This window comes from Mesoplodon densirostris, chromosome 8 (genome assembly GCF_025265405.1).
Source record: "Mesoplodon densirostris isolate mMesDen1 chromosome 8, mMesDen1 primary haplotype, whole genome shotgun sequence".
NCBI lineage: Eukaryota > Metazoa > Chordata > Mammalia > Artiodactyla > Ziphiidae > Mesoplodon > Mesoplodon densirostris.
In genome coordinates, this window is record NC_082668.1 from 100,149,858 (window position 1) to 100,174,790 (window position 24,933).

Here is a 24,933-nt window from a genome sequence, read left to right on the forward strand (position 1 = left end):
TGGATACATGCCCAGCAGCGGGGATTGGTGGATTATATGGTAATTCTAGTTTTAGTTTGCTGAGGAACCTTCATACTGTTTTCCACAGTGGCTGCACCAACTTACAAGGAATAATTTCTTGACCTAATCTTTCTATGGTTATTATTTCTCTTTAACCAGAATTTCTTTTTAAACTCTATCTCAAGGCTAATGGAAGGTTTCCACTCTAAAAAAAGTATGAAAAAAATATGTCCCCATTAATAGACTGTTGTATTGTTGCTTTTTCCTACTGGAAAATTCTTGAAAAACAGTCCACATTGCTTTCTTCCAGAGCCATTTCACTTCAGTTCCTCATACTTCCATAATCTGGCAGGTAGCTTTTTCTCTTTGTGAAACTCCACTTCAGAGGCATCAGGAATCTTCTAACTGCATTCAGTGGTTCTCCCTGTGGCATTTGATTTACAATATTTAGTAACCCTACTCTCTGCTGGCTTTTGCTACTCCATATTTTACAGATCTGCCTCCAGCTTCTATGTCTATACTTCCTGAGTATCCTCTTTAGTAGCTCCATGCCTAACTTTAAATGCTGTGTTCCCACATCCCTCCATAACCACCCTCTCACTCCACACCTCTATTTGGCATTTTCATCCTCTCCCTTGACTTCAGTTACTAGGATAACATGTTGACCATTTTGAGATGGAACTCCAAGAGTTTTTGAAAACCTTAATAGTAGGAGGTGAGAAAAACTGACATTTGAAAAGTCAAAAAATAATTTGTTTTATTCTGCAGAGGCTTTATTTTACCTTCAGAGGCAGACTGCTCTTTTGTGTTATGAAAAAATCTTTTAAATAGGTCTTTCAGTTACACAAAAATAAAGTGAAGTCTCAACTCTGGCACATAGAAGATGGAGACAATGTGACTGCAAGAGACTAGACAACTCTGAACAGTAATGTGCACAATTATCTTCATTGTGAGCACAGCTACATCACTGCAGATTCTGTGTCTTTTGGAAAAATGTCATTCTTTTTCTAAATATGGATTTAGACTGCATGGTCTTTGAGCATAGGTGTTGATCCTGGAGACGAATGCACACCTTGACATTAATTTTGATAGCCCACTTCCTTTTTCTTGGCCTTGTAGCTGGAGATCCTGAATCCAGGGTAGGAAAACATGTTGAAAGACACTTCCATAGGGGATGGTAAGGTGGCTTTACAAGATGGGTTTAGACCTTAGAGGATGCAGAGAAATGCCTGGTAGGGGACCTCTATGGAAGGGGTTGAGTTGTGGGTTCTGAGAGGTCTTGTAGCAGTTATAGTGAGCCTAGCTGATGCTAGCTTCAGTTTGGGGAACTGGAGGAAGAGATTGAGCTCATGCTTGGGAGCAGTACCAGCCTGTGGATTGCTGGACTTGAGGAGGAAATAGGTGAACTGCAGAGGAACAAATCAGTAGTTTGAAGCCAGAGAGCTGGCTGCAGAGGAAAGTGACAGCCAGGACAAATTGGTTAAATAAGTAAACATTCACTGGGCATTCTTAAAAACTTTGGGCTGAGAAACATATTGAATTAGTATAGGAGCTCTGAATATTGAAATTGAAATAAAGCATTAAAAAGAAAAACCCTGGGCTTCCCTGGTGGCGCAGTGGTTGAGAGTCCGCCTGCCGATGCAGGGGACACAGGTTCGTGCCCCGGTCTGGGAAGATCCCACATGCCGCGGAGCGGCTGGGCCCGTGGGCCATGGCCTCTGAGCCTGCGCGTCCGGAGCCTGTGTTCCGCAATGGGAGAGGCCACAGCAGTGAGAGGCCTGCGTACCACAAAAAAAAAAAAAAAAAAAAGAAAAACCCTGAGACTCCTGGATTATAATCCCCAAATTCACATCTGTAATATGGCACCATATTTCTGAGCTCTAGGGCCCATATATCTAGCGCATTCCAGACGTTTTTTTTTTTTTTTTTTTTTTTTACTTTAAGTTCTTTCGTTAGAAGCCATGTCTTTGAGAATGGGCATAGGGAACTTTGCCAGGGAACTAAACTCTTTAACATTCAGCAAGTCCAACCATGTCTGGTTTGGAATCTTGACTCTACAGTTTTTATACCATGTTATACCCACATTCTGGATATAATTTACTGAGGCTACTTAGTGTTTCCTCTTGTAATCTGTCAATGTGCTTGTGTTTCTCTCTCTAACTCCGAACATCCCTGTTTCTTGTTGGCTCGAAAATATCTGTGTCATGAATGAATATTCCTTAGTAAATTCCAGTACTTGATGATTTCAAGGGACTTACACTTCAAGGTGCCCTGGATTTCACTCAGTTGCTAGCAGACTAACTTCTTGAAGTACTGATTGACATGCATGCATTCTCACTCAAGACAACCTCTCAAAATTAAGGACCTTTAGACGTAGTAAGACATAGGAGTCAACTGAAGATTTTTTTCTTTTAATCAAGATGTGTATATTATTAACGTTTGTTTCCATCAGTTTGCACTTTGTTTTCACTTCCTGGTAACTTGAGCCCACTTGACTTCATTTTTTCAGGATCAAAAATTTCTCTCAATAAATTATTTGATATTTTCTATAAATTATACATCTTTATTGTGTTATGTACCCAGAAGTATCTGCTTTTTATTAGTACAACAAAAATTGGTTATTATTTAACTTTTACTCTGTCAGATATGGTGCTACATTTAATCCTCAAAATAACACTGTGAGGTTAGCATGTCATTATTGTTAATTTACAGATGATAAAGCTAGAAAGTATAGAAGTTGAGTCACTCGCTTAGAGAAAGAGAGTACTGAGGGGAGCATCCAGACTTTGAACACCTCATTCTTTCTGAATCCAGAGTCTGTGATCAAACTGTGGTAATCATAAGACTTAGATTTGTTCACATTAAGAAAATAAAGTTATAAATTGTGTTGTAGGGTGGTATTAGTAAGCATAATATCCATCACTGAAAGTATACCTCCCAGTCAGCTGCCTACCCTCATGAATAGCAATTCATGAAGCCAAGGATGCTACTTTTCCTGGCAGCATCCAAATCCAAATAAGGATGATCAAAAAGAATTTTTTTTTTAAAGTCACATGTTTCTGGATTATAACTGTGCAGCTTTGAAAAACAATAGCCTCTAGGGACACATCTGAAAGCAGAACTCATAAAATGTTGGCATTTGAATTTGAAAGTGTTTTCTCAAAAAAACAATAGTTATATTCATTAGGGAATTGTGCTATCATCCCTCAAAGAAGTTCAGAATTCAAATTCTATCAGAAATTCTTTTCTATTTTTCTTACTCATATCATATTTCAAGAGACATTTTGTGTTTTGATTTGTTTTCTTAATTGAAATCCTGCTAAGGCTTAGTGGGAAAAGGTATATGTGTGTGTGTGTGTGTGTGTGTGTGTGTGTGTGTGTGTGTGTATGTGTGTAGGGGGGGTATTTAAACCAATTCAAAATTTCTGTTTTATTCTGCTTTATTATGTTTTAATCTTTTTTTTGTAATCCAGCTCCCCCGCTAAACAAATGCCTCTCTTGAATACTTACTGAAACATTTTTTCTAGAAAGAGAATTTTCCATGAAAAAATCTCAAAAGTCAGCAGTTTTTTAAAGTTTAAAAGAAACTAAATGCTTATTCATCCCTCCTCATTCTAAATTATCTCTGTTTTACTAATATTTCTAAGGCAAATGCAATTTTAATAATTATATATACATCTCAACAAAAATATCCTCAGTTTCCTGCTGGTGTTTTACTAAGTCTATAGGAAATCAAACCACATCAAGTCATTTTGCTTTAAAATTTCTTAAGCTGATATTTTAATCATAAAATCACAGTCTTAGAAGATATGTACAAGGTAATCTTAGGTCTAACCAGTGGCATGATGACAATATTTAATCACAGGATCTCCAGAATAAAAACAAATCCTGATTTGTAGCATTTGCCAATTTCCATGGTATAAATACTCTCCCTATAGCCAATTTCAAGCTAACGGTATGACATCACTGAAGGAAGAGCTGGGAAAAGATGTAACCATAATCCATACACCACTGGGTCCCACAAACCTGACATTATGTGAGCTTTCATCAAAACCTCCAATAAGTCTCTGAAATCACCTTTTGGTCAGAAGTGGCTAAAGGGATGCAGATGAGAATTGTGCTTAAAAGCCAGGCTCTAGAGTCAGGCTGCCAAGACCCTAACTCCATTCTTTAAGTTACCCTCTGTGTTACCTTGTATAAGCCATCTAACTTTCCTGTGACTCTCTTTGCTCATATGTAAAATGGTAATAATAAAGTTTCTGTCTCATTAGAATTGCTGTGATGGTTAAATAGAATAGTGCATTAAAATGCCTAGGAGAGTTCTTGGCACATAGCTATAATAATAGGCTATTAGTAATAAATGTTAGGGATTGTTTTTTCGAGAATTCACAATTCCACTCATCAGAATGTTTTACACATTGTCATCTAAATCTTTCAGAGGTCATTGAAACCCATCCTGTTTGATAGCAATACTCTGAGAGGAGCCAGTTATAGAGGGAAGAGCACTAAGTAAGAAGTCATACTTTAATAAAGAAGATGTGGCACAGATATACAATGGAATATTACTCAGCCATAAAAAGAAACTAAATTGAGTTATTTGTAGTGAGGTGGATGGACCTAGAGACTGTCATACAGAGTGAAGTAAGTCAGAAAGAGAAAGACAAATACTGTATGCTAACACATATATATGGAATCTAAAAAAAAAAAAGGTTCTGAAGAACCTAGGGGCAGGACAGGAATAAAGATGCAGACATAGAGAATGGACTTGAGGACACAGGGAGTGGGAAGGGTAAGCTGGGACGAAGTGAGAGAGTGGCATGGACATATATACACTACCAAATGTAAAATAGACAGCTAGTGGGAAGCAGCCGCATAGCACAGGGAGATCAGCTCACTGCTTTGTGACCACCTAGAGGGGTGCGGTAGGGAGGGTGGGAGGGAGACACAAGAGGGAGGGGATATGGGGATATATGTATATGTATAGTTGATTCACTTTGTTATACAGTGGAAACTAACACACCATTGTAAAGCAATTATACTCCAATAAAGATGTTAAAAAAAAAAAGTCATAGCTTAGTTACTAGTCACAGTTTTGCCAAAGTCTAGGTTTGTGACCTTTGCCAAACCAGTTTACTTCAAGAGCTTTGGCTCTCTCATTAGTAAAATATGGAAAGTAATGACCACCCTGCCAACTGCACAGGATTGTGGTGAGATTAACATGAGATAATGAAGCTAAGAGCTCTCGGAAGATGGTACAAATGTGGGGTATTATCATTAATCCAATTTAAAATTCATGATGCCATGGAGGCATTAAAATAAAAGAGTGAAAAATTTTGTGCCATTTGAGTAAAAATTGGGAATGATGTGTTGTTAACAGCTGGGATATTTTGCTGTAAAGAGGAAAAAACCCCACATTGTATCATGAAGCAATTAAGCATTTTTTTCTTCCCACAAAAGAGCAAATTTCAAAAGAAAAGGAACTATACTTTGAAATGTAACACATGTTTAAGTGAATTAGGGATCTTGGGGAACTACGTTAAAAAATATCTATGAAATCATAATTTTCTGGAAAAGGAAATACAACAGAGAAATCAATAGATGAAGCATATAATAGTCTATCAAATGAAAGATGAGACACTTAGGCAAAATGGATAGTTTGCATTGTGTCATTACAAGATGTATAGTGTAAATCTCCAAATAATTATTAAACGTAAAAGTTCTTCAGTTTTATAAATAAGTATAAAAAAATGAAATGTCCAGGACAGATTGACGAAATCTTAAATACATTAAGTTCAGTCAACTTGTGAACAAGAAACAGCACACACAAAAATGAAGGCAAGGAAATTATAGGAAAAATACCTGATTTTTAAAAAATTTACACTTTGAATCTCTGTTCACATAGAAGAATCATATACATTTATATATATTCAGTGAAAGTTAACCAAAAAATCATTCTAAAAGTATACCTATGATTTTTTTTCTTAAGTTATGACTTCACACTGTGCTTTAACAGAGGAGTTCTGTTCTGGGGACAAAGAATCACCTGTGCAGCATGGTCCTCACCACACACTTTTCTATCAGTTGCCAGTAAAAATTCTTATTGTCTAAAATTTAAATGTCAGTCCATGATATAGGAAGATCAAGTTTCCTTTTTGAGGGGAAAAAATCAGAATGAAAGTTATGAATAGTATGTTACCTTCTATGAAAGGCAGAGGGAAAATATGAAATAAAAATTTATAATAAATCACTGAAAATATACATAAGAAATTTATGACTTGGGGAACTTGAGTAGACTGGGAGACAGGTGGAGACAAGACTTTCATAACGTACCTTTTCACATTGTTTTGATTTTTGAGTCATGAATTTTTTACCTATTAAATAAATTATTGTATGCGTGTGTGTCTGTAAGTCCAGTACACATTGATATATAAAAACCTGTCTCACATCTGACTTAACGTCTCTCACCTGCCCATGCTCAGGCCTGACACAGGCAGGGACACCTGTGGAAGAGAAGGGACATGATGAATGTCTTCACTCTCCATGTCCCTCCCCCTGTCCCACCCACTTTGCTGCTTCTCCTTGCTCAGCAATGTGGAGGGGAGGCAGGGGTCAAACAGGTGTGTTTGTTGTCATCTGTGTGACAAATACCCAAATGTTGGTTATTTTTTTCTGTGGGGAGCTTTTGTGCGTCACTCAGAGACAGCTTACTACACCAAGAGGGTACTTTGTTCTCTGATATTTGGGCTGAATTTTACAATTCCTACCCTGGCTTCTATATCAACAATCACTCCATGAAGGCTGTTTTCCACCCTCTGAAGTCGGTATCATTTGGTCAATACCTTTAAAAGACCTCTCTACTCCACCTGCCTCATGACTGAAAAAACTCAGTACCTTTTCTGTGCTAGTCTGGAAGTGCATGTCTTTCCCTCCACAGGGTCCCTCTTTACAGTCCTCCCTTTAGGCCAAGTTTTCTTAAGCTCCATGCTATTGACATTTGGGGCTAGATAATTCTTTGTTGTGGGGGATTTTCCTGTGCATTTTAGGATGATTAGTGGTATCCTTGGCCTCTACCCGTTATATAACAGTACCACGGCCCCATCAACAAAACAAGAATGTCTCCAGAAATTGCCCAATGACCCCTGGAAGGCAAATGGCCTGGTGGAGAGCCACAGCACTAGGCTAACAACACTCTTCAAATGAATTGCCATTTCCTAATCTCCTTACCATTCTGCTAATTCTCAGGCTGGGTGATGGGGTTTAGGTGATAATCAAATACACATTGGAGACTGCCCCTTAGCAAGCCCTGCATAGAGGGTCTGCTAGATAAATATCATAAGAATATGTGGGCATGTGACACCCATTTTTTCAGAAGGAACTCTGCAATCTTGAGATAATAGGAAAATTCTTACATCAGTGAAAATCAGTGTAAGCCTACAGTGTCTCTGACATTTAAAAATCTGGGCCTAAGGACAGTGAGAGTAGGGGTAAAGGAGACTTTAATTTGTTTATTTTTTGACTTTATTACTGACTATTTTTTAGTATTCAAGCATTTGGATTAAAATTTGTATTTTTTAAAGAAAGAATCATAATTCTTCCATAGCTACATGAAGAAGAACATTTTAAGTTTTAATAAGATTTTGATTTTGGTTTCATGGCTAAGACATGAAAGGAGGGTCAAGAAAAAGGGAAAAAAAGAGAGGCAAAAAGTAAAAAGTGAGAGGAGATTAAAACTTACCTTGTTTCATCGATATAAACTGCTTCCAGCACAGATGCTGCATATTCAATATTCTTCTTTAAGTCTACGATGTTAACATCACCTTTTTCCAGCTGCTTCACTAAGCATCTTAGTCTATTTCCAAAAGTTGGCCAAAAAGAAAGAAAAATAAAAAGAGATTTATCATAACTGTATGGAAAATAGTCCAATATTAAATATACAAATTGGGTTAAACTTTCAGTATATCTTTCCAGGTCATTAAATAGAAATATTTTTAGGTATATTTGGGGTATAATTAAGATCAGTCTTTATCACTTAAATGACTCAGAAATTATATTCACCTCTCAATAATATTAAGGCTATAGGTTGCTAGTTTAGGTACCATATTTCAAACATAGTTTTTCTGAAAATTCAAAACAATATAGGTATTTTCATAAAAGTATTTCTAACAGAATTTATTTTATGGCTGTTTTGCTTCTTCAGAGTTGGCACTAAGAGAATATTTAAAGTCTACTCTTTTGACTACCATTGTAGCAATTATTCACCGTATATAGCAGTAAAAACAAAAATAAAAGGCAAAAGATAAGAAAAATATATATGTATGCATGCTTAGTATTTTTACTGCAATGGTTTTTCACTTGAAGGAAAACTGTAAAATATTTTCTCTTGTTTTTGCCCATGGGATGATGTATCCCAATTGTTTGAGAAATTTTAGAATATGCCTGGAATTCTGACTCACAGAAACTGTGATGTAATTAATACTATTGTTTTAAGTCACTAAATTTTGGGATAATTTTTTATGCAGCAGTAGATATCTCATGGAGTGAGATAATACAAATTACCTCAATAAGTTTCTAACACTTTAAAAAACTTCTATGCATTAATTATAAATCCAGTGTTTCTGAAGGTACTGCCCTTTACTAGGCAGAAAAAGAAAACATATTCTTTAGTCAGTACACACTATAAATAAACATTGTGAAGACAATTTACCCATTTTCCTAAATCAGCAGACAGAATTTAATTCCATTCCTAAGAAAATGTATTTCAGAGAGAATGGAGTGTATATACTTTTAGGCACTGTCTTAAAGATAGTGTAACAGATTTTCTGAAAATTTACTTTGGGTGATTTCCAATATCAAGGTTTAGGGTATAAAGGCAAGTTAAAAATTTCAGCAAGGGTATTTGACATTTCTCCATCCATAAGAAATACTTTATTTCTCCACAGAAAAAAGCCACACCTAGATTAAAACTTCTTATTCAGGAAGCTACAAAGAATTACTTTTTGTACCATATACTTTTTTTTTTTTTTTTTTTTTGTGGTATGCGGGCCTCTCACTGTTGTGGCCTCCCCCGTTGCGGAGCACAGGCTCCGGACGCGCAGGCTCAGCGGCCATGGCTCACAGGCCTAGCCGCTCCGCGGCATATGGGATCCTCCCAGACCGGGGCACGAACCCGTATCCCCTGCATCGGCAGGCGGACTCTCAACCACTTGCGCCACCAGGGAGGCCCTGTACCATATACTTTTGTATGATAAAATATTAGCAGACAACAACATTGCCAAATAAATTCCATGTATCAATAAACAAGTCTTATTTGTACAGAGTCAGCAAAGTAAAACAAAACAAAAATAATAACTAAAACAGGTTACTTAGAAAGAAAATATTAAGCCTGGCTTTGAGGCTTGTGTAAAACACCGAATGTGATGATAAAGGAGCAACACATAGAATTTTGAGGGATTACTGTAATGCTTATGACCCAAGCACATTATACTTAGTGAAATTATGTTTTATGTGGGCAGCAAAAGAAAAAGTGCCATACTTTGCAATGTCTTAAAAATATTCCAGTCATGTATCCTTGTGAAAAGTGTTTGGTAGAGCTTGGTTGTACGGCTTTGCTGTATTTGGTTGTATGATGTGGTCTTAAAAACCATGTGAACTTCAGATGGTTGCCTTCCATTCTTTCTGACTAACTGAACTCTTTTATTATTTAAGTTAGCAATTTTCACTACTGAAAAACTACATTTTCCAGGTTGTCTCAAAGCTACGTATGGTCAAATGACTGCATTCTGGTTAAGGAGAATAAGAAGGTCATTGAGTAAGACTTTCAGAACAATTATTTTGAAGAGGGCTAACTCAGCTAGAAGGGATTCTCTTTTACCCTTGCCTGTTCCTTACTGCCTGGAATGCAGTGGAACTGTCTGAAGGTCCAGGAGCTATATAGGATCATAAAGTGATCTGACTAAAGGAAGCTACCTACTAAGAATGGCAGAGAAGGAAGAGGGAATAGGTCTGGGTCCCATGCTGTGAATCCACCTGAATGAAATCACCTACATCTGGACTTACTTCATGAGAGAACAACAAAAAAAAAGTTATGTTCAAGCCACTATTATTTTGAGATTCCTTTTTTCTTTTTAAATTTTGAATTTTATTTTATTTATTTTTTTATACAGCAGGTTCTTATTAGTCATCAATTTTATACACGTCAGTGTATACATGTCAATCCCAATCTCCCAATTCATCACACCACCACACCCACCTCCCTGCCGCTTTCCCCCCTTAGTGCCCATACGTTTGTTCTCTACATCTGTGTCTCAACTTCTGCCCTGCAAACCGGTTCATCTGTACCATTTTTCTAGGTTCCACATACATACGTTAATATACAATATTTGTTTTTCTCTTTCTGACTTCCTTCCTTCCTCTGCAATATTTTGGAAGAGTTTGAGAAGGATGGGTGTTAGCTCTTCTCTAAATGTTTGATAGAATTCACCTGTGAAGCCATCTGGTCCTGGACTTTCGTTTGTTGGAAGATTTTTGTTGTTGTTGTTGTTGCGGTATGTGGGCCTCTCACTGCTGTGGCCTCTCCCGTTGCGGAGCACAGGCTCCAGACGCACAGGCCCAGCGGCCATGGCTCACGGGCCCAGCCGCTCTGCGGATCCTCCCAGACCGGGGCACGAACCCGCTTCCCCTGCATCGGCAGGCGGACTCTCAACCACTGAGCCACCAGGGAAGCCCTTGTTGGAAGATTTTTAATCACAGTTTCAATTTCATTACTTGTGATTGGTCTGTTCATATTTTCTATTTCTTCCTGGTTCAGTCTTGGAAGGTTATACCTTTCTAAGAATTTGTCCATTTCTTCCAGGTTGGCCATTTTATTGGCATAGAGTTGCTTGTAGTAGTCTCTTAGGATGCTTTGCATTTCTGCAGTGTCTGTTGTAACTTCTCCTTTTTCATTTCTAATTGTATTGATTTGAGTCCTCTTCCTCTTTTTCTTGATAAGTCTGGCTAATGGTTTATCAATTTTGTTTATCTTCTCAAAGAACCAGCTTTTAGTTTTATTGATCTTTGCTATTGTTTTCTTTGTTTCTATTTCATTTCTTTCTTTTTTAAAAAAAATTTTATTTATTTATTTATTTATTTATTTTTCGCTGTGTTCCGTCTTCGTTTCTGTGCCAGGGCTTTCTCTAGTTGCTGCGAGCGGGGGCCACTCTTCATTGCGGGGCATGGGCCTCTCACTGTCACGGCCTCTCTTGTTGCGGAGCACAGGCTCCAGACCCGCAGGCTCAGTAGTTGTGGCTCACGGGCCTAGTTGCTCCACGGCATGTGGGATCTTCCCAGACAAGGGCTCGAACCTGTGTCCCCTGCATTGGCAGGCAGATTCTCAACCACTGGGCCATCAGGGAAGCCCTATTTCATTTATTTCTGCTTTGATCTTTATGGTTTCTTTCCTTCTGCTAACTTTGGGTTTTGTTTCTTCTTCTTTCTCTAGTTCTTTTAGGTGTAAGGTTAGATTGTTTATTTGAGATTTTTCTTGCTTCTTGAGGTAGGCTTGTATAGCTATAAACCTCCCTCTTAGAGCTGCTTTTGCTGCATCCCATAGGTTTTGGATCATTGTATTTTCATTATCATTTGTCTCTAGGTATTTTTGATTTCCTCTTTGATTTCTTCAGTGATCTCGGTTATTTAGTAACATATTGTTTAGCCTCCATGTGTTTGTGTTTTTTACGTTTTTTTCCCCTGTATTTCATTTCTAATCTCATAGCGTTGTGTTCAGAAAAGATGCTTGATATGATTTCAATTTTCTTAAATTTACTGAGGTTTGATTTGTGACCCAAGATGTTGTCTATCCTGGAGAATGTTCCATGAGCACTTGAGAAGAAAGTGTAATCTGCTGTTTTTGGATGGAATGTCTAATAAATATCAATTAAATCTATCTGGTCTATTGTGTCATTTAAAGCTTCTGTTTCCTTATTAATTTTCTGTCTGGATGATCTGTCCATTGGCGTAAGTGAGGTTTTAAAGTCCCCCACTACTATTGTGTTACTGTCGATTTCCTCTTTTATAGCTGTTAGCAGTTAGCAGTTGCCTTATGTATTGAGGTGCTCCTATGTTGGGTGCATATATATTTATAATTGTTATATCATCTTCTTGTGTTGATCCCTTGATCATTATGTAGTGTCCTTCCTTGTCTCTTGTAACATTCTTTATTTTAAAGTCTATTTTATCTGATATGAGTATTGCTACTCCAGCTTTCTTTTGATTTCCAATTTGCATGGAATATCTTTTTCCATCCCCTCATTTTCAGTCTGTATGTGTTCCTAGGTCTGAAGTGGGTCTCTTGTAGACAGCAAATATATGGGTCTTGTTTTTGTATCCATTCAGCAAGCCTGTGTCTTTTGGTTGGAGCATTTAATCCATTTATTTTTAAGGTAATTATCGATATATATGTTCCTATGACCATTTTCTTAATTTTGGGGGGGTTTGGTTTTTTAGGTCCTTTTCTTCTCTTGTGTTTACCACTTAGAGAAGTTCCTTTAGCATTTGTTGTAGAGCTGGTTTGGTGGTGCTGAATTCTCTTAGCTTTTGTTTGCCTGTAAAGCTTTTATTTCTCCATCGAATCTGAATGAGATCCTTGCTGGGTAGAGTAATCTTGGTTGTAGGGTCTTCCCTTTCATCACATTGAGTATATCATGCCACTCCCTTCTGGCTTGTAGAGTTTCTGCTGAGAAATCAGCTGTTAACCTTATGGGAGTTCCCTTGTATGTTATTTGTCATTTTTCCCTTGCTGTTTTCAGTAATTTTTCTTTGTCTTTAAGTTTTACCAATTTGATTACTATGTTTCTCAGTGTGTTTCTCCTTGGGTTTATCCTGTATGGGACTTTTTGTGCTTCCTGGACTTGGGGGGCTATTTCCTTTCCCATGTTAGGGAAGTTTTCGACTATAATCTCTTCAAATATTTTCTCACGTCCTTTCTCTCTCTCTGCTCCTTCTGGGACCCCTATAATGCGAATGTTGTTGAGTTTAATGTTGTCCCAGAGGTCTCTTAGGCTGTCTTCATTTCTTTTCATTCCTTTTTCTTTAGTCTGTTCTGCAGCAGTGAATTCCACCATTCTGTCTTCCAGGTCATTTATCCATTCTTCTGCCTCAGTTATTCTGCTACTGATTCCTTCTAGTGTAGTTTTCATTTCAGTTATTGTATTGTTCGTCTCTGTTTGTTTGTTCTTTAATTCTTCTAGGTCTTCGTTAAACATTTCTTGCATCTTCTCCGTCTTTGCCTCCATTCTTTTTCCGAGGTCCTGGATCACCTTCACTATCATTATTCTGAATTCTTTTTCTGGAAGGCTGCCTATCTCCACTTCATTTAGTTGTTTTTCTGGGGTTTTATCTTGTTCCTTCATCTGGTACATAGCCCTCTGCCTTTTCATCTTGTCTATCTTTCTGTGAATGTCGTTTTTGTTCTACAGGCTGCAGGATTGTAGTTTTTCTTTTTTTTCTTTTTAATTTTATTTATTTATTTATTTATTTAATGGCTGTGTTGACTCTTCGTTTCTGTATGAGGGCTTTCTCTAGTTGCGGCAAGCAGGGCTCACTCCTCCTCGTGGTGCGCGGGCTTCTCACTATCACGGCCTCTCTTGTTGTGGAGCACAGGCTCCAGATGCGCAGGCTCAGTAATTGTGGCTCACGGGCCTGGTTGCTCCATGGCATGTGGGATCTTCCCAGACCAGGGTTCGAACCCATGTCTCCTTCATTGGCAGGCCAACTCTCAACCACTGCCCCACCAGGGAAGCCCCCTGTAGTTTTTCTTGCTTCTGCTGTCTGCCCTTTGGTGGATGAGGCTATCTAAGAGGCTTGTGCAAGTTTTCTGATGGGAGGGACTGGTCTTGAGATTTCTTTAAATGCAGCTGAACCCAATCCTAACTGATAAATCAAATGAATAAGAAATGAATCAAATTATGGTCTTTTCTGGTTATATGCCCAGTAGTGGGATTGCTGGGTCATATGGTAGTTCTATTCTTAGTTTTTTAAGGAACTTCCATACTATTTTCCATAATACATGCACCCTAATGTTCCTAGCAGCACTATTTACAATAGCCAGAACAAGGAAGCAACTTAATGTCCATCGACAGAGAAATGGATAAAGAAGATGTGGTACATATATACAGTGGAATATTACTCAGCCATAAAAAGGAATGAAATCAGGTCATTTGTAGAGACATGGATGGACCTGGAGCCTGTCATACCGAGTGAAGTAAATCAGAAAGAGAAAAACAAATATTGTATATTAACGCATTTGTGTGGAACCTAGAAAAATGGTACAGATGGTCCTATTTGCAAAGCAGAAATAGAGACACAGACGTAGAGAACAAATGTATAGAAACCAAGGGAGAAAGAGGGGTGGGTGGGAGGAATTAGGAGATTGGGATTGACACATATACACTATTAATACTATGTATAAAATAGATAACTAATGAGAACATACTCTGTAGCACAGGGAAGTCTACTTAATACACTGTGGTGACCTGAATGGGAAGGGGGTCCAAAAGGGAGGGGATATATGTATATGCATGGCTGATTCATTTTGCTGTACAGTAGAAACTAACACAACATTGTAAAGTAAGTATACTCCAATAAAAGTTAATTTAAAAAAATGAATCAAAATAAGGGACTCAAGAATAGAGAAATTATCATATAAAATGAGAGAGGACACTCCTGGTAAACTATACTCAGGTTCACTTCCTAACTCATGACAGCCTGCAGTTGTTCCCAGGGAGTCATCCATCAGCAGATCACACATGATGAAACCTGGGACATCAAAAGGCTCTAATACTTACACAGTGAACATGCTTTTTCACAGAGATATCTTGATGTAGTTTAAAACCAACAAACATTATAAATTGTTATATGTTAATAGGGGTAATAACCTGTAATCTGACACAAAAAATAGCTTTGAAAAATCTTAATAGGGGTATAAACCTAGAATCTAATACAAGAAATAGCTTTGAAAAAAATACTCCAAAAACATTTTACCCCCTAACTAGAAAAACTAATTAGATATGGTTATAACTCTGTAAGACCATAGCCACCTATACACAGACACACACGCAGACACACACAGACTCTCATACATACACCTCTAAACTCACTATGTCAATACCAAAATGCCAGAAATATATTTTGGAGGGTTATTAGGACTTCCTTTATCTCCTTTGCCTGTATGCACAAAATTTCCTTTAGTGAGTACACATTTCTATTTACATAAAAAGAAAAACCTTTGTATTGTAAAAAGGTTATTTATAATTAGAACAGCATGTTAAGGAAACAGTTTATATATTTGTTATTTCAATTGTGAATTTGCTTTTGTAATCAATTTATGCATACAGTAATCCCCAACAATCTTATTTAGGCTTTAGTTTCCACTTGTAGATAATACAAGGCCAAACATTATCATGAATCATTTTCAAATGATCATACATTCTAAACTGGTGGGTTCCAAAGCATTAAAGCTTTACTGAATATATCTGTACAAATTTTTAATTTTTTTTAAGAAGATATAGACTATTTATCTAATTCCTAAACTATCCTATGAGCAAATTCTCAGAACTGAAGAAGAAATCACAAAGTCATGTGATAAAATAAATAAGTTCCCTAAATTTAGTAAAAACCCTTTTAAATAATGATTTGGTTTCTTTCATCAGAGTAAGCAAGCCGAGTGAAAAACAGTACAGTGATACCAGGACTAGGTATATTCTACTGGTTCCCAAAGCTTAAGATAAGTATATGTACTTTATGTTCTAACTTGAGGACTTTCTGGCCCAGCAATTCAGCAATCTGTGGATAGAGACTCCACTGGCTACCCTGCACGGTAGCAAACAAGAGCTCTTCTATCAAACAGCAAAGACCAGCTGTTTGTAAGCAGATACTATTGCCAAGAAGGTATTAAAACCCAAGTCTGTTAACTAAATAATTATTTAGCATTTATTACTGCAACTGGGGCTGTGTAAGAAAAATTGTTATATGAATACATATAAGAATGCATATATATGGATACACACACGTAATGCACCACAGTACCTGTCTTCAAGATATCTGCAATCTCTGGGAATGGCATGACTTATGCAAATAATGTTGTCAAATGTTGGAATACATACATTTCCCATTACTTCCTTTCCCTAATTTCCAAGCAAACTGATTTAGTCACTGTGCCTCAAACACTCTCACATCATCCTAGATTCAAGTTCTTATTTCTTACTGAAATCCCTTTCTCCCGTATCCCATCTTTAACTGTCTGAATCATGTTTAATTACCAGGCATATCTGGGATGCTATCTATATCATAGGTACTTAGAAGATTTTTATCCACTGTGATCTCTTGACTTAGAAACTAAACCACAGTTTATTTATCCCTCACTTATGAAATTGATATTTCTCTGGCTTTCACTATAATTTTAATATTTTGTGCATGATGTTTTCCCAACTGATTTTTCAGCCAATAAAAAAATTGCAAGGCCCACAAAGAAGGAACATTGATCCATAATGCGGATAAAAATCAGTCAGTCAAAATTGACCCAAAAACTACAAAGATGATAGGATAAGTAAGCAAGGATGTTAAAAGTTACAATTAAAACAATAACATACTACTCAATACTCTGTAATGGCCTGTATGGGAAAAGAACCTAGAAAAAGAGTAGATACATATATATATATATATATATATATATATATATATATATATATATATATATATATATATATGTATGTATGTATAACTGATTCACTTTGTTGTATACCTGAAACTAACAAAACATTGTAAATCAACTATACTCCAATAAAAGTTAAAAAAATAACATAAACAACATTATGCCAATACATTCAACAACTCAGTCAAAATAAATAATTTCCTTAAAAGACGCAAGCTACTAAATTTCAAAAAAAAATTAATAAACTGATTTTGTAGTTAAAAACTTTCACACAAAGAAAACTTCAGGCCCGAACAACTTCATTGGCGAATTCCTACGAACATTTAATGGAGTAATAATACCTATTCCCTACAAACTTTTCCAGAAAAAGAATCCCAACTCATTCTAGGAGTACAAAATTACCCTTATAACAAAACCAGATGAAAACATTAAAAGAAGAAAAAGAAGCAGCAGCAGTAAACGTATTAATGAATATGCCTCATGAACATAAATGTAATCATTTCTTAACATTTTAAGAAATCAAGTCCACCAGTACATAAAAGAATACTGCATCATAAAAGAGATTTATCCCAGGAATGAAAAGTTGTTATAAAATTGAAAAATTAATCAATGTAATTCACTCTATTAAGAGACTACGAAAAGCCATATGATCATCTTAATAAATACTCAAACAGTATTAGACAAAATCCAACATCAATTGCTGATTGAAACTCTTAGCATTTTAGGAATAGAGAGGAGCCTACAAAAATCTACAGCTAATGTCATAAATAATGTTAAATGACTGAATGCTTTCCTTCAAACATCAGGAACAAGGCTCTAGTCTCACCACAGATATTCATAATTTCACTGGATCTTCCAGCCAAAGCTATAAGGCAAGAATAAAAGCTATCCAGACTGGAAAGAAAGAAATAAAACTGTCTTTGTTCACAGACAACATGATTGTCTAAGTAGAAAATCTGATGAAATATAATAAAAAGTTACTAGAAGTAATAAAAAGTAATAAATGATTTTAACAAGTTTACAACATAAAAATATACAAAAATAATATCATTCTCTATAATAATAATGAACAATCTGAAATTAAAATGAATAGCAATACCATTTACAATAGTACTGAAATGTAAAATTCTTAGATATAAATCTGACAAAGTATGTGCAAGCCCTATACACTGAAAACGAACATTGCTGAATGGAATAAAGGTAGACCTAAATAAATGGAGAGATGCACCATGTTTATGGATTGAAAGACCCAATATTGTTAACATGTCATTTCTCCACAAATTTATCTATAGATTCAATACAACACCAGTAAATATCCCAGCAGGCTTTTTGTTTTTGTATATCTTGACATGCTGATTCTGAAATTCACATAGAATCAAGGAGCTAAAATAGTCAAAACAAATTTTACAAAAACAACAAAGTTGAGGGATTTACACTACTTCAAAACTTGTAAGACTTCAAGACATTTTAAAGCTACAGTAATCAGTACAGAATAAATGGCATAATATAGTACATTATTAGCAACAAGATAGTACAACAGATCAATGGAACAGAATATAAAGTCTAAAAATAGACCCCCCATATATAGTCAATTTATTTCAGAAAAAGATGCAATGATAATCTAGAGGAAAAAGGATAACCTTTACGACAAACTGTGCTGGATCATTAAAAACGTCCATGTGTAAAAGGAACTTTGATCTATACATGCATAACTGATTTAAATGTATATCTTAAAACTATAAACCTAGAAGAAAATATAGGAGAAAATCTTTTTGACCTTGAGTCAGCCAAAGATGTCTTAGGTACAACACCTACGAAGAAAAAATAAGTTGAACTTCACCAATATTAAGAACTTCTGTTCTTCAAAAACATTGTTTCAAGAATTAAAAGACAAGCCACAGACTGGGAGAAAATATTTGCAAACCATATATCTGATAAAGGATTTTCAGAAAACATATAAAGAACTTGCAAAACTCAATAATAACAAGATAAACAATCCAATACAAAATCTGCCAATGATTTTTTTCTATCACCAAAGAAGATATATTCATGGCAAACATGAAAAGATGCTCAAAATTACTGGTCACCAGGAAATATTCAACCTAAAATAATAGTGAGATATAATCAAATACCTATGGGAATGACTAAAATTAAAATAACTAATCATACCAAATATTGGCAAAGATGTGAAGCAAGTTAAACTACATACACAGATGTTGGGAACGTAAATAAGTACAATCACTTTGGAAAACAGTTTCTCAAAAATTTACACACGTATCTACCATGTGACTCAACCACTCTATTCTTTGATGGAGAGAAAAAGAAATTTATGTCCTTACACATACTTGTACATAAGCATCATAGAAGCTTTATTTGTAATAGCCCCAAACTGGAAACATCCCAAATGTTCATCCACTAGTAAATGGAAAAACAAATTGGGGCATATCCATCCAAAGAAGTTCTACTCAGCAATAAAAGGAATGAACTATTGATACACATAATGACAGGAGTGAATCTCAAATAATTATGCTGAGTGAAATACGATAGATGCATATGTATGATTCGACTTATATAAAATGTTTAAAATGTAAGCTATTCTTACAGTGACAGGAAGCAGATCAGAGGTTGCCTGGGAGTGAGGAGATGAAGCAGGAAAGGAGGGGAAGTGTTACAAAGGAGCTGGAGGAAACTTTGAGGGTAATGGAAATGTTCGTTTTCTTCATTGTGGTGATGGTTTCATAGGTGTACACAGATGTGCATACTTGTCAAATTATAAATTACACAGTGAAATATGTAATTTGAGATAGAAAAACCATATATGCTAAATAGATGCTTCTGTTACATATCTTTATTTTTCATCAATTTTATTAAAATGCTTTAATTTTTAATATATACTATCATGAAAGGTATGATAAAAAATCGAAAGTAGCATTAAACTGTTAATGATCTTTCTCCAAGGAGAATGACACTAATTTTGATAATTCATAAGACTTTTAAAATCAGCCTGAATATTAGGTGCTGAACAGGCTTTGATGTTCGTAGCTTTTTGGTGGGACTTCCTTACCTTCTAATGATCAGAACATTTAAAAGAAGATAGAAATGAAAATAGAAACCATCTTTGAAAATAATTGATTGGATCTGTGATTCAATCAAGCAGTTGCAGAAGAAAAATAATTTCTACCTTTGAGCAGAGTACTGAGCTGTAGAAAATGATTATTTTTTTATTCAAATATAGAACCGACACTTTCTAAATGAAAAAAATACTCAGTATAAAGGGTTGTAGTTTTCAGAATCAAGCACTTCATATACTCTAAACTTACCTTCTGAGATTGCTACATGACCCTATCTTGCAAAAGGACCACCTACATGACTAAGAATATTATACTGAAAAATCCCGTGAGTCTATGCATGTCTTCATCAATTCTAGGATAAAAATGTCCAGGATATCCCTAATGCTGTAAAGCATGAATGGTATGTACATTTATAATTTAAATTTAAAAGAGAATTGATACTCATCATATTTCTGGCAATGTCCCCATTTTTTACCTAACTGAACAAAAGTGAGAAGGATATGGTTGTAAGAATGTCATCTTAAGAAGCAGAAGATGTAAAGCTAAAAGAATATCTATAGTGATATTAACATTAACTTTAAAATATGGCCATATGCAGGAGTGCACAAAAACACAAATAGGTACTGCCAGAACTAGAAGCTTCTATGTCATTTTCTAAGTCCTTCATGCCTCTAATCCTAACATGATAAAAAATGATGATAAGAAGTCATTAAATAATGAAATTGTGTTGTCTACTCTGTAGGTCAATGCTTAGGAAATTAAATTCTAACCTTAGTCTAAGAAGAAAGGCTTATAGATTTAAAGTCTTTTTAAGATACTTTTTTTTCCCCACAGACGCCAATGTTATAATTGTAAAGCTCCTTGATACCTTTATTTTATAGAATAAATAATTCCCTCCAAAACTGGTATCATTGAAAAAAATGGGAACAATTGTATGGAAGACATTATTGCTCTTTACAATATATTTACATTCTACATTTAAAGGAGCAAAATAACTCCACTGGAGAACATAAAGTGGAAAAGTATTTTTTAATATCTTTATTGGAGTATAGCTTGCTTTACAATGTAAACAATGTTTACAATGTTTACCTCACTATAAATAACTCAATTTCATTTCTTTTTATGGCTGAGTAATATTCCATTGCATATATGTGCCACATCTTTAACCATTCATCTGTCAGTGGACACTTAGGTTGCCTCTATGTCTTGGATATTGTAAATAGAGCTGCAATGAACATTGTGGTACATGACCCTTTTTGAATTATGGTTTTCTCAGGGTATATGCCCAGTAGTGGGATTGCTGGGTCGTATGGTAGTTCTATTTTTAGTTGTTTAGGAACTTCCATACTGTTCTCCATAATGGCTGTATCAATTTACATTCCCACCAACAGTGCAAGAGTGTTCCCTTTTCTCCACACCCTCTCGAGCATTAATTGTTTCTAGATTTTTTGATGATGGCCATTCTGACCAGTGTGAGGTGATACCTCACTGTAGTTTTGATTTGCATTTCTCTAATGATTAGTGATGTTGAGCATCCTTTCATGTGTTTGTTGGCAATCTGTATATCTTCTTTGGAGAAATGTCTATTTAGGTCTTCTGCCCACTTTTGGATTAGGTTGTTTGTTTTTTTTTGATATTGAGCTGACTGAGCTGCTTATATATTTTGGAGATTAATCCTTTGTCAGTTGCTTCATTTGCAAATATTTTCTCCCATTCTGAGGGTTGTCTTTTCGTCTTGTTTATGGTTTCCTTTGCTGTGCAAAAGCTTTGAAGTTTCATTAGGTCCCATTTGTTTATTTTTGCTTTTATTTCCATTTCTTTAGTAGGTGGGTCAAAAAGGATCTTGCTGTGATTTATGTCATAGAGTGTTCTGCCTATGTTTTCCTCTAAGAGTTTGATAGTGTCTGGCCTTACATTTAGGCTTTAATCCATTTTGAGTTTACTTTTGTGTACGTTGTTAGGAAGTGTTCTAATTTCATTCTTTCACACGTAGCTATCCAGTTTTCCCAGCACCACTTATTGAAGAGGCTGTCTTTTCTCCACTGTATATTCCTGCCTCCTTTATCAAAGATAAGGTGACCGTATGTGTCTGGGTTTATCTCTGGCCTTTCTATCCTGTTCCATTGATCTATATTTCTGTTTTTGTGCCAGTACCATACTGTCTTGATTACTTTAGCTTTGTAATATAGTCTGAAGTTAGGGAGCCTGATTCCTCCAGCTCCATTTTTCTTTCTCAGGATTACTTTTGCTATTTGGGGTCTTTTGTGTTTCCATACAAATTGTGAAATTTTTTGTTCTAGTTCTGTGAAAAATGCCATTGGTAATTTGATAGAGATTGCATTGAATCTGTAGATTGCTTTGGGTAATACAGTCATTTTCACAATGTAGATTCTTCCAATCCAGGAACATGGTATATCTCTCCTTCTGTTTGTATCATCTTTAATTTCTTTCATCAGTGTCTTATAGTTTTCTGCATGCAGGTCTTTTGTCTCCATAGGTAGGTTTATCCTTAGGTGGCCGTATCAATTTATATTCCCAACAACAGTGCAAACAAAAGTGTTCCCTTTTCTCCACACCCTCTACAGCATTTATTGTTTGTAGATTTTTTGATGATGGCAATTCTGAGCAGTGTGATGTGATACCTCATTGTAGTTTTGAGTTGTATTTCTCTAATGATTAGTGATGTTGACCATTTGTATGTCTTCTTTGGTGAACTGTCTATTTAGGTCTTCTGCTGAACTGTCTTTAGGCTCAAAACAAAAGGGTGAAAATCTTCTTAGAACTTTCAGATTACTTTCTCCACCCCAAGTAACAGGAGACTAACCTTACTTATTCCTATAGCAAACCTGGAAAGGAGCCAGGACTGCCAGATTGAAAACAGAGAGATTAAACAAAAGTCAGCATGTTGAGTGATGATACCCCAGGTTCCTTTCTCCCACCTATTTACAGGATGAAGATTGAGGTATTCACTGCAGGAGAGACTGAAAGACCCAGAGAAATGAAATTTTGGAAACAAACAGTTTGTACTTGCTGAAGCCCAGAAGGTGACAAGCACCACATATGACAAAGAGATTCTAATCACTTTTCAGAGCCACACTCTTTAATATTAATGGCCTGTCATCAATTTGCAAGCCTTGAAGGAAAACCTCAAACATGAAAGACATAGATATATTTAAACAAATAAAGAAACTTGAAGGAAACAGAAACAATACAGAGACCAAAGGAAAACATTAAAAAAACCCAACCCGAACTGACCACAATGAGATATCACCTCACACCGTCAGAATGGCTGTCATCTGTTGGCAAGGATGTGGAGAAAGGGAACCCTAGTTCACTGATGGTGGGAATGTAAATTGGTACAACCACTATGGAAAACAGTATGGAAGTTCCTGGGTATTTGTCCAAAGAAAATGAAAACACATATTTGAAAAGATATATGCACCTCAATGTTTATAGCAGCATTATTTATAATAGCCAAGATACAGAAGTTGCCTAAGTGCCCATCAACAGACGAATGGATAAAGATGTGGTACATATATGCAATGGAATGTTACTCAGCCATGAAAAAGAATGAAATTTTGTCATTTGCAACAACATGGATGGACCAAGAGGGTATTATGTTTAGTGAAATAAGTTGAACAGAGAAAGACAAACACTGTGTTTTCACTTATATGTGGAATCTAAAAAATAAAACAGATGAATGAATATAACAAAACAGAAACAGACTCATAGATACAGAACAAACTATTGGGTTGGCCAAAAAGTTCATTCGGAAAGCTCGAATGAAATTTTTGGCCAACCCAATATTTTATAATAACTTTAAATGGTGTATAATCTATAAAGATATTGAATCACTATGTGGTACACCTGAAACTAATATAACATTGTAAATTAACTATACTTCAATTTAAAAAAACTGAGAAAAGTAAGGGAAGATTTATCCGTGAAACAAGAACATGATGGTACTTTTTAAAACTAGAATAAATGGTGATGAAAAAATTCTTAGAAATTGAAACTGATGATTTATTACATACAAATGTCAACAGAAGGGGTAGAGGATAAAGTCTAATATGCCATAAAGTGGACAAAAAGACAGCAAAACGAATAATAGAATAATAATGATAAGAAAATTAGAATGCTGGTTCAGGAGATGTATTATCTAGCTAACTAAAGTTCTAGAAATCAGGAATGGAGGAAATTCTAAAAAAAACCACCCAATTTTCTAGAACTAAGAATCTCCATTTTGAAAGAGCCTACTGGGGTCAGTCTCATGAGTATGAAACCTGATAGTCATAGAGGACCTTGAGCTTCGAAGTACCTCCCCCCGCTTAGCTTAGTGTTCTGCTGTCACGATCCTGAAATTCTTAATAATTTTTGAACGAGAAATTCTGCATTTTCATTTTGCACTGGGCCCTGAACATAATATAGCTGGTCCTGGGGTCAACCTACAATTCTATACTCAGCCAAACAATCAATCAAGTTTGGAGAAAGAAAAAAGACATTTTCAGATACTCAATGAGTCTAAAAATTTGACTTTCTATGCATTCTATTTCAGGAAGCCACTGGGAGATACATTTGACCAAAACAAGAACATAACACTAACTCTAATACAGATAAGTGACAAAGGGAAGCCTCCAAAGGAGAGATATGTGCCCATCCTAGGAATTAACTAGTCTAGATTGAAGTAGGAGTACAGAGAAAAGGAAGTAGGAGGGAAGTCTCTGGGGGTGAAAATGGAACTGATGAACAATGGAACCGATGGGATGTTTGGAACTTTGTTTTGACAGATCAGTTGAGCATAAAATTATAAAAACACAATGATTATGAAATCAAGGAGAAAGAAAAAAGTTATACAAGATATAAGTCATTTGATTGACACTATTTGATTGAGAAGTGAATAATATTTAGAAATTACACTGCTATAAACAGTAGTGACTTAAAAACAAAATAAGATACAATAAAACTCTTTTGAGAAGATGAGGGTAGGGAAGTTGGTGAAATTAATGTACAAGAGCTATTCCTCTATTAACATTACAGATGTCAGTTGGTAAAGTTTGAAATTGATAAATCAAAAAATAGTAAAAGATATTATTTGGAAATATGTTAAAGAACAAATAACTAGGGCTTCCCTGGTGGCTCAGTGGTTGAGAGTCCACCTGTCGATGCAGGGGACAT

At 35.7% G+C, this 24,933-nt stretch overlaps 1 protein-coding gene across 6 annotated transcripts in view; it reads right to left on the minus strand.

Annotated features, from left to right (window-relative positions):
• PDE1A (phosphodiesterase 1A) overlaps positions 1–24,933 on the minus strand; it is a 356,805-nt gene that overhangs the window by 110,675 nt on the left and 221,197 nt on the right. For all 6 annotated transcript variants that reach the window (XM_060105857.1, XM_060105860.1, XM_060105858.1 and 3 more), the window contains one exon: positions 7,736–7,849. In XM_060105857.1, coding sequence (XP_059961840.1) covers positions 7,736–7,849 — 114 coding nt within the window. The remainder of the gene's footprint in view (positions 1–7,735; positions 7,850–24,933) is intronic.